Raw genomic sequence first — 10,384 nt, 5'->3', positions numbered from 1 at the left:
CATTTGACATAAAAAAAAAAAAAAAAAAAACATATTTTAATTTTTTAATTAATATAGAGAATGTGGTGTGTATATGCTTTTTAATAAAAATGTTGTATAAAAAAATGGTATAATAAGGATATTCTTAATAAACAAAAACAGTTGTTATTGTTTTTCATATTTTTTTATATAAATAAAAATTTAAGTAAGAAGAATTGGCATGGAGTGAACCGTTATTATTCCTTTCATACTTATATAAAATTGTTACATCAGAATAAAAAAGAGGGGGTTTGATAATAAATTCATTTGGCACCATCCATCAAATAAACTCTTTCATATTTTATCTTCTCAATCGAAGCCTTAAATTTATTTCCCAATAAGTTCTATACACTGATCAAACTCAATTATATATATTGTATGTCGCAAAGCTCAATATCACCGGCGATCCCATCCCGGAGAAAAAAACTGCCGTATCCGCCACCATCGCCTCGACGTAGGACGAAAAACAAGTCAAAGTTCGTCACGACCTTGAAGCGATGCTCATCAGCGCCTCTGCTTTCACAAGGAGATAATCATGAAGAAGATGTTGATCTCGTTGGCCATAACTATTCTTTCGGAATCGGAGGGACACTTTTCCGACCTCAAACGTTTTCAAATGCCTTTGTATCTTCCCCTTCTCTCTTTGCTTCCTCTCCAAAGATTTTCTCTAATGAGGTTAGTTACTTACACTCAACGCTACTTATTCAAAACGTGTTAATTATTTATCACTATTAATTTATTGATGTTACTTTTCCCAACTAAGGCATGCATGACTATTAGTCTTTTACTGAAGAAGTTACAACAACGGGATTTGTTTGACAATTGAGATCAATTTGAGTTTCTTAATTTCCAGATGAAAGTTTTTTTCTCTGCTTAATTTGTTATTTTTTACGATTTTTTTTTTTTGCGTACACCGTCGGGGTTTTTGCTTGCTTCCACGTGGCATGGGATAGTTTCTTTCATTAGAGGCAATTTGAGATTGCGTGAACCAACAAACGAAGATTTGAATAACTTAACCGACTTTATTAGTATATTTCATTATGATAATGATGCGTTCCCTAATTGAAAGATACCTTGAAGTCTTGTTCAACAACATTATGTTTTATTATAGTTTCATTTCTTTATCAAGTGAAAATTACAAAGGTGAAAACAGAGTCTAATTAACCAAATTTATGTATAGCTTTCCAAATTTAAAAAATCGTTTTCAATTGATCTAACAATATATTTTTCAGATTATAAATATTATTATAAATTTACATATATAAAACATATTATTTAATTTAACAATATCATATTTTTTGAGGTAGAACTTAAAAATATTGATCTCACATTTTTATAATACCAAACAAGAGTAATGTTAACAGATACTCTCAAGACACTTTTTAAAAAACTAAAAAAGGAAATAAAAATAGAATATTGTGTTGAAATATTAAAATTTAAAATTTCAAGTAACTAAATACATCACTTTTAAAATTAATTTTTATTTTTAATGTTTTAATAAATACCTTTGAGGCACAGCGCTGGTTAGCATTTTATAAGGGTAAATTAGTTTCACTACTTGGATGTAATGACGTAACAAGCATGACTTATAATTAATTACTATTAAACTTGATTAAAGATTCAACCACAAATAACAATTACTCTCCATCAAGTTCTCTGCAATAATAATTTAAATTAAGAAATCACGTATTCCTCTGTATTAGATGAAAAGGTACTACGACAAGGAAGCTAAGGTGGTGGTTAATGTGACGGTTGAAGGAAGTTCAGGACCAATTCGAACCATGGTCAAACTGGGGTCCACAGTGGAGGATGTAATAACACATGTGGTAGATAAATATAGGGAAGAAGGCAGAAGCCCTATTATCGAATCTAATTTGGCATCTTCATTTCAATTGCATCTTTCCTATTTCAGTCTCCAAGGTAAAGTGAATGAACAATTTTTATGGTACTATTTAAAAAATGTGAATATAGATATTTTAATTAATATTTTTTTAATTTATTTATGTAGATATTATTATAATATTTATTAAAATTGATTAAATTAAGAGTTTTAATATATTTATTTATTCAATTTTGACTTCAATAATTAAATAAAAAAAATATTTTAAAATAGACACAAAAGATAAAACATTAAAATTTAAAGATATTTAATTTATAATACGGTCAAATTCATTCGTAAATGACATATTATTTAATTATTAATAATTTAATTTGATTGTATCAAAATATTAATTTATATCTCACATAAGACAACAAATCTAATGTAATAGTAGTACTAGTATATATCATGGAGTATGGACTAACTAGAGAAAATTATAAAATAGAAGGGGAAAAGAATACTAAGTCAACTTTCTCGATACGCATGAGAAGAGTCCTTTTCATGGGCCACGAGAGAAATAAGAACAGCTTTTTTTGTTTTGCTAAAAGGCAGGGCTTAACCTGGATTATTTAATTTAATATATTTATTTGACTTACCTCTTTTTAATTTCGTTATAAGGTTTGGATAAATCAGAAGTAATTGGTGATCTAAGTAGTAGAAGTTTGTATCTACGGAAGAGTAATGGTGAATCTACATTGAATTCGTTTCGTTCGGAAAGCAATCACAATTTAGCCAAACATAACTTTGTTTCATTGTCTTCAAATCCTCCAGGGGTAGTCCCGTCTTTCATTGCGAGAAAAATTAACAAAATTCTAAGAAGAGCACATAGACTTTGGAACATTGTTGTTTGCTCGCAATGATAGCGAACCAAGTATATATCCTGCAACATTATGGGGTGCTGCGCCCTCGTGACACACAAAAGCGACCATTTTTTATTTTTTATTTGTTGCCTTTCAATTCTTCTCTACCTGATTTATTGATTTGCATGTAAGTTTACACAATTTTTCCAATTAAATGATACTCTAATAGGTAGAGATACATATTTAAGATAAGATAAATGTTAGCAAATGTTCTAAAAGTCAACTACAATACACATATGATTGAATATTTCATTCACATATGCTGTGATTTGAATTCGAGTTTGTAGTATGCAATTGTTAGATTATACATACATAAATGCTTTGTCAAAATAAAGTTGTATATAAATTTTATTGTAAATTATAAATAAATAAAGGTTAAATACCATTTGTAGTTTCTTAACTTAATTTTAATTTCAGTTAACATTTTAGTTATTTATCTTTTTTTTCTTCTCGATTTGATTCTTTATCTCTAACAACATCAAATAAATAATAAAAATATGAGTTTTTTTGAAAATTTGCGTTATGAATTTGATAAAATTTGTATTATATTGAATAATATAATTAATTTTATGAGTTTTGTTTGAAAATTTTGATGAATTTTTGTAAAAAAAAGGATAACGTTGTTGATATTTTAAAACATAAAAGATCAAATTGTCACTTAAAATTAAAATAAAGAACTAAATTAGAAAAGAAAAAAAGATAAAAAACTAAAACGTTAATTGAAATTAAATTAAAGGACCACATGTAGTATTTAAACATAAATAAAATAACAATTGTCAGGAATCTTATATATGATACTTATTCCCTAAATGTTTTTTCATTTAAAAAAAGCTAATTTAGAAAATTGCTAAATTCTACTTGATATTGTAGTAGTAGTATAAGAAATTTCAGTTGGGGGGATTCAACTGATTTCGCCAATAATGGTTATTAAAATCAGTACATTTGAACCTAGAAATGCACTTTGTTTCCAGTAATGAGTTTGTAGAATACTCCAAAGAGTTCTATTATTGAAAGTTGAATACTTAACTAAATTTGCATAAATTAAAGGATAAAGACAACAAAGACAAATTATATGAAAATAGAAATTGATTAATTGATCAATAATGTTGTGTTACCGGAATATGTAAAAGCACTACTTAGAGGTGAGCAATGAGCTACTCTTCTTTGTTCAGTCATGGTCCTATTTAGTAAAATCAAAGTTACATGATAAATGATAATTGATAGTTTAAAAACTATTTTTGGTTTAGTTTTTATAACTATAAAAGGATATAAAAATATATGTTAGTTTAATTTTATATATAGAAACGACAACACTCATCTTTAAAAAAAAATAAAGATAACATTCATTTTGATAATCAATTTCAATTAAATCAACGATTTTAATTTGAGAATTTTATTTTTTGTTGAGAGAAATTAATTTGAGGACTTTGATCATATCGTGTAAGTTGAGAATTAATCCGTATCCGTTTGAACTTTGAACCAACCATCTTCATCTTTCTAATGCGGATATTTGCATTCCGTCACGTTCTTTCTTCTATTTTACATATATAGATATGTATCAAATCCCTTCCTGTAGGATATTATTAATAGACTCACTTTTGTATAAAAGAAATCATCAAACTGTAAATATTTTAAGCCACTTTTACATCACATTGTTGAGTAGGTACAATAATTTGTTTAAGAAATAATAATTAGACCACTGTTATAAAAAAAATGCAAATAAGCAAAATCAAAATTTATAATTTCCGTTGAATTTGTCTACTATTTATGTCAATTATTTATTTATTTAATTACATTGTCTGAAAAAAAACAATGTTTAAATTTAAAATTTATTTATTTATCTATAAAATATAGTAAAATCTTAAGAGAAATTAAGTCCCATAACAAAATAATAAAAATAATACTCGATGAAAATAAAAAACCGCTTGATTGAGATGAGGCTAATATTCGTCATGTCCATTCGGGATCTTACAACAACATGGTTCTCTGTATCCTGATGCTCTCTGTCTCAAAAGCAACCTCTAAAATCCAAACTTAAGTTAAACTCTGGCACTTTCCAAGAAGCTTCCTTCAGCCCCACACACATTTCACTTTCAATTTCAAACCTTCAAAAATAACAATTCTCAACCCATAACAACAATATTATTATTTATTATTATTATTACACGCAAACAATAAATCATGAAACTTCAAGTGAAAAAACAAAGGCCGTGAACTCAACTAAAAAAAAAAAAAAACTCTCCTAATGGGTGGAACCGTTTCTACTTCTCAAACAGAAAAGTTTCCGTTGCAAACAATGGTTACGGATGAGTCTCCTCTGAAGCCATCGAAACTTCTAGTAAACGTGACAATTGAGAATAGTTTGGGTGCAATACAAGTGTTGATGTCCCCTGAAGATACCGTTAGCAATTTAATTAAGGTAGCATTGGTAACTTATGATAAGGAGAAAAGGAGGCCTTTATTGAAGGAAATTGATCCAAACCGCTACGAACTTCACTACTCACCTTACACCCTCCAAAGTAAGCATCTTTAACCTTAAAATCCACATCTTTTTTATTTTTATTTTTTATTATGTCCTAATTATTTTTTTCATGTCACTTTTTTGTGAAGTTTTTAGATGTTTTAATCCGTACTGTAATAAGTCAAATAAATATCAGCTCTTGTTTATATTTTAGATATGCTATTCATCATTTTTCATATATAATTATTACGTCATTCGGCAAAATGAGCAACAAAGTTTTTACCTAAGTCAGAGCTTTTCTTGGTAAATAAAGATCTAGATTATTAAATTTAATTCTTGAATTTGCTTCTTTAGTCATGTTGGCATATAAAGGCTTTCAAGTCTTTCCTTTGAACCTTTAGTTTTTGTTTTTTGTTTCTTTAGGCTTACCACCTCCTTCTAATAAAAACAACAACAATGATATATGTTTATTTATCCTCATTCAACACCTCATTTTATTTATATTTGTCTTTCTATGATATCTCAAGGTGTATACACTCAATGATAGCCAAACATTTTTCTAAAAACAATATGTAGTAGTATATAGAAAAGTATTTGTCATACTAATCAACAATGAAATGTCAATTTTTCTCATTTGTATTTGTCTTTTTTTTTTTTCTCCTTTCCGTGTGAGACAGTTATTGAGATGGTGCAGGTTTGAAGGCAAGTGAGAAATTGAAGAACTTGGAGTCAAGGAAGTTCTTTCTCTGCTCAAAGCCTTCCATCTCTTCTTTTTAGGCGTATGTATGTGGGAATTAATTCTACATTTCTTCGAGGATGTTGTTCACTTGTTGGATTCATGTCATAATGTGGCCACTTTGTGACAAGCAAACCATTCGTTCGTTGTTTCAATTTCAAAGGTGTGAATGGACACTTTTGAGAGACAAAAACTCACGTATCCTTAATCCTGTGAAAGGGTAACGTGAAGTGAAGAAAATGAAGAGAAAATAATACACTCATTTGCGGATTTATTTACGGCCAGTGGTTTTTTAACAGGTCGCGATTACCTCTAAGTATATGTAAGTTATAGTTTTCAATTAAAGATTTACATTCAAGAAAATCATATCTTAGAATATAATATCATTCTCACATAATAATAAACATTAATATAGATATATATTCTTTTATGGTAATAAAAAGTAAGCACACTAATCCTTCAAATTCAAATGATATTGATGGTAAATTAGTAGAATTTTTTTTACAAAAAAAAACGTAATCTTTGAAGAATTGTTATACATGTATATCCAAAAAAATTATATATTCATTGAACAATTTTTTTAATCTTTATCTTCTTATCACATATCTATAATATGTTTTTGATTTTTTCACACGAGTCACCATTCATTTAATTATTTTTACAAATAAGAGTATATTTTGTTGTCTAAATTGTATTAGAATTGTCTATATTATAAATAAGATACAGTAAAGTGAAAATAACTTTTTTTCTTTCTATTTATACTAATTCAAAGTTCAAGATTTATTTTAATGAAAATAATTTATGGTGAAAAAATTGGTGTCTAACTCTAAAAAAGAAATATTATGAATGTACACAACCTATTGGAACCAATGTCTATGAAATAATAGTGTAGATATAAGAATGTAAAATACATCATCCCTTTGATTATGGTGATGACTGATTTTTTTTTTGAGGACAATTAATTTCACGCTTAAACGTTAAACAGCAAGCAATAATTAAATAATTTTGTTTAATAAGACCAATTATATTGTTTGTAACATTTTGGTTAAAAAAATCACATTGGTAAAATAATCAAGAAAAATAATATTTTTGTAAAAGAAAGGTAAGCTGTGATCATCGTTTCGTGTGTACAGTTTTTTGTTATCATCTTCACCTCCACATTCTCTAATAAATATGTTTTTTTTTTTTTAAGTTGAAAGTTTTTCTTTGTCCATAAAATAATATAAAAAAAATACATATTATATATTTGTCACTTATAAATGTTGAATAAGCATATATAATAAATGTTTATAACAAATATTAATCACTAATATACAAAAAAAAACCGAATATCACCTATAAATATATAAAAAAATTATGAGACAAATGTTTGTCAATGATATATAAAAAAACACAAGATATATATTTATTATTGATCAATTTTTTTAAAAAATTACGGGAAAAATATTATTCACTAATACATAAAAAAAATACCTACAAATATTTATCACTAATAAATATAACAAAAACACGTTAAATCTTTTATATAATAATTAAAAAATATCAACGTCTCTTTCAAAATAAAGTTAAATATATTTTTATTCTCTATAAATATATTATATTTTGATTTTAGTGTTACTAAAAAAATTTATTTAAACAATAGTCTTTTAAATATTTTTATCCAACTTGTATATATCAATTCAATTTTTGAATAATTTACAAAAAATTATTTAGAACACTATAAAAACTCACCTTAAATTTTTTTAGAATTTTTAAATATTTAGAATGATAGACTAAAAATGAAGTATAATTAGAAAAGTTTGTTAGTTTTTATCCAAATAAAAAAAGCTTGTTAGCATAGAAAAAAAAAAGTTTTGTTAGTTTTTTTTATAAAAAAAAAAAAAAAAAAAGCTAGTGGCTTTGCGTTGATCTCTAGAGTAAAGCGTGGTAGCTCCCACGTGCCGTGAGCGGTTAGAGTTGTGATTGTGAATTTGGGAGGAAAAGAAGAGAGGGAGAGAGAGAAAGAGAAAAACAGGAAGAGGAAGCGGAAGGAGAAGAAGAAGGAGATAGAGCATGGCCGATCTATTTGGGTGGCTCATCTCCTTCTTCCTCCTTATCGCCTTGCTCGTCCTCGTCACTTATCAGGTTCCCTTCTTCCTCTTATTATCGTTTCCCTCTCTCTCTTTTCGATTTTCATTTTAGGGATTGCAATTATTTTTATTTCAGATTTTCAATTATTATCTAACGTTGATTTCTTTCAATATTTTGTTGCATTCCAGCTAATGTGCCTGGCAGACCTAGAATTTGATTACATAAATCCATATGATTTCTCTGCTCGAATAAATTCGGTGGTGGTGCCTGAATTTATTATTCAAGCTGTTCTTAGCTTCTTCTACATTGTTACGGGTCATTGGGTTATGTCATTGCTCTCTGTTCCTTATCTCTACTTTAATATCCGATTGTAAGTTTTTATATAAAAAATATCCACATATATGTTACTCAACTTTGTTTTTTGACAAATCTTAATGATACGGATTGCTGAAATTGTCTTTGTAATTCTCAACATTGTAATAGTGTGAGTTTAGCAATGTTGATAGTGCATAAATCAGGTCAATTTTACAGCAGTAGACTATAGCCATGTTTGGATAAACACCGCTTAGTTAGCCGCTTATGGTATAGGCGCATATCATATAAGTGCTTTTGTAAAAGTTATATCTATAACAAAAAGATAAAATTAAGTCAAACTGTTTTTATATAAGTTATAATTTACTAGTATATTGATAAGCCATCCTAGATAGTTTATGAAATTATGCTGAAAACCACTTATAGACATGTCATAAACTGTATCCATAGTGAGCGTTGTTTAGTTTTTCCACTATATGTTTTAGTCAGTGTTGTCAAATAGCCGCTATAGCATAGCAAAATTTGAACAAATAGCTACTATTGCCGCACTATAGTACTATAGCATAGTGAAATTTGAACAAACCACCATTTTCTGCAATTGACATCACTGGTTTTAGTTTGATTTACACCATATATTTATGGTTTGGTTAACTGTACGGAAGGCCTACTCAAACCAAAGAATGTATAAGAATGTGCTTATACACACTCAATGTCATTATTTTGTTTATTGCAATAAGCTGAAACCTGATAGGAAGTTCAGGATTAGCTTCTCATTGACATAGTCAAATCGCTTTTCTCTATATCTCTTGCAACTGCCCTATTATAGGTGTTCCAGTGTGTCACTAGTTAAACTTTGCTTGGTGGACGTTACTTACCAGTCAGAGGATTTGGAGACATAAATTGTTTCTTTTCTCTTTTTTTAGTTGTTGTTGGTGCAATTATGATGTTTTTTATCTCAATTTACTGGAATGTGCTTAATAGGGTCATGCTAATAGCATATTTTATTCCTGTGATCAGGTATAGACAAAAAAAGCATTTAGTTGATGTTACTGAGATATTCAACCAGCTTTCATGGGAAAAGAAGCAACGACTCGTCAAACTCTTCTATCTTGTTTTAACCCTTTTCCTCTCTGTATTTTGGTATGAGAAGGCCTAATTATTTGTCAATGTGATGAATTTCGTTAAATTAAAATAGATGTTTTTATTCTTAAATGTTCGTTTTGTTGTAGGATGATCTACACAACATTGGAGGACCACAATGAGTAATTGGAGATGGTTACTTGTTTTGTGGAGTGCTTTATTAAAGTGACCACAGCAGTAATATTTCCAGATGTGTGTGGTAGGTAGCAGTTCATTATTTGACATATGTGACACTAACATGACTGACTCTACTTTCGGGGGGAGTTGCAAGCTTATTTTGATAGCTGGACAGTACGATATCTTTATCAATATACTAAAAGCATTTTATGCTTATCTAACTCATGCCTTCATGTATATGGGTATTGGGTAAATGCATCAAAAGGTGCCAGTAGCTGATGAGAGATTTGGGTTATTTGCATAGTGTTATTGGTCAATGTGTGCCTATGTACCAAAAAAGATACTCCATGTATATTCATATTGAATTTGTTTACAGAACATTGTAGTTTTAACTTTTTCAGTAAATCCATGGCTCACACCTTCGAAAAGGGTGTAACCACCACTAACCATACAACAAAATTTGATAATTTTGTGTAGGCTAAAAGCATATCCAATCGCTTAGTTAATTTTTTTTTTTTGTTGGTCTGCAACCTATTTCTTTACATACTTTTTAGTAAAAAAAAATTGCAACATATTACGGGTCTATTAAGATAAATATTTTAACTAAATATTTATGTATAAGCTATTTAAACAATCAAAGAAAAATGTAGTCAAATTATTTTTCATGTTATAAATTGTTTTTATAAATTATTTTAAAAAGCTTATCAAAACTAGTTGATAAATAATTTTTGGACATATCATTATCTGTTCCGTTAAGATCACTCGAACACTCTCTTAAGCCCAAATGAGAA

The 10,384-nt window shown here is 28.1% G+C and overlaps 3 protein-coding genes across 3 annotated transcripts; all 3 read left to right on the top strand.

The window, feature by feature from the left end:
• Positions 1-234: 234 nt before the first annotated feature.
• Positions 235-3,142, top strand: LOC101490450 (uncharacterized protein At4g22758). The gene is made up of 3 exons (XM_004511589.3): positions 235-693; positions 1,722-1,938; positions 2,516-3,142. The coding sequence occupies exons 1-3, from the start codon at positions 397-399 to the stop codon at positions 2,755-2,757; spliced, it is 756 nt and encodes a 251-aa protein (XP_004511646.1). The 5' UTR covers positions 235-396; the 3' UTR covers positions 2,758-3,142.
• Positions 3,143-4,844: 1,702 nt separating this feature from the next.
• Positions 4,845-6,232, top strand: LOC101489575 (uncharacterized protein At4g22758-like). The gene is made up of 2 exons (XM_004511587.4): positions 4,845-5,276; positions 5,913-6,232. Exons 1-2 carry the CDS (start codon positions 5,003-5,005, stop codon positions 5,993-5,995), a joined length of 357 nt encoding a protein of 118 aa, XP_004511644.1. The 5' UTR covers positions 4,845-5,002; the 3' UTR covers positions 5,996-6,232.
• A 1,651-nt stretch (positions 6,233-7,883) lies between these two features.
• On the top strand, positions 7,884-9,971 carry LOC101489252 (protein cornichon homolog 4-like). The gene is made up of 4 exons (XM_004511586.4): positions 7,884-8,078; positions 8,213-8,394; positions 9,354-9,476; positions 9,566-9,971. Exons 1-4 carry the CDS (start codon positions 8,007-8,009, stop codon positions 9,600-9,602), a joined length of 414 nt encoding a protein of 137 aa, XP_004511643.1. The 5' UTR covers positions 7,884-8,006; the 3' UTR covers positions 9,603-9,971.
• Positions 9,972-10,384: the final 413 nt, after the last annotated feature.

The sequence above is a fragment of the Cicer arietinum genome, chromosome 8 (assembly GCF_000331145.2).
Source record: "Cicer arietinum cultivar CDC Frontier isolate Library 1 chromosome 8, Cicar.CDCFrontier_v2.0, whole genome shotgun sequence".
Taxonomy (NCBI): domain Eukaryota; kingdom Viridiplantae; phylum Streptophyta; class Magnoliopsida; order Fabales; family Fabaceae; genus Cicer; species Cicer arietinum.
This window is presented reverse-complemented; position numbering and strand designations above follow the sequence as displayed.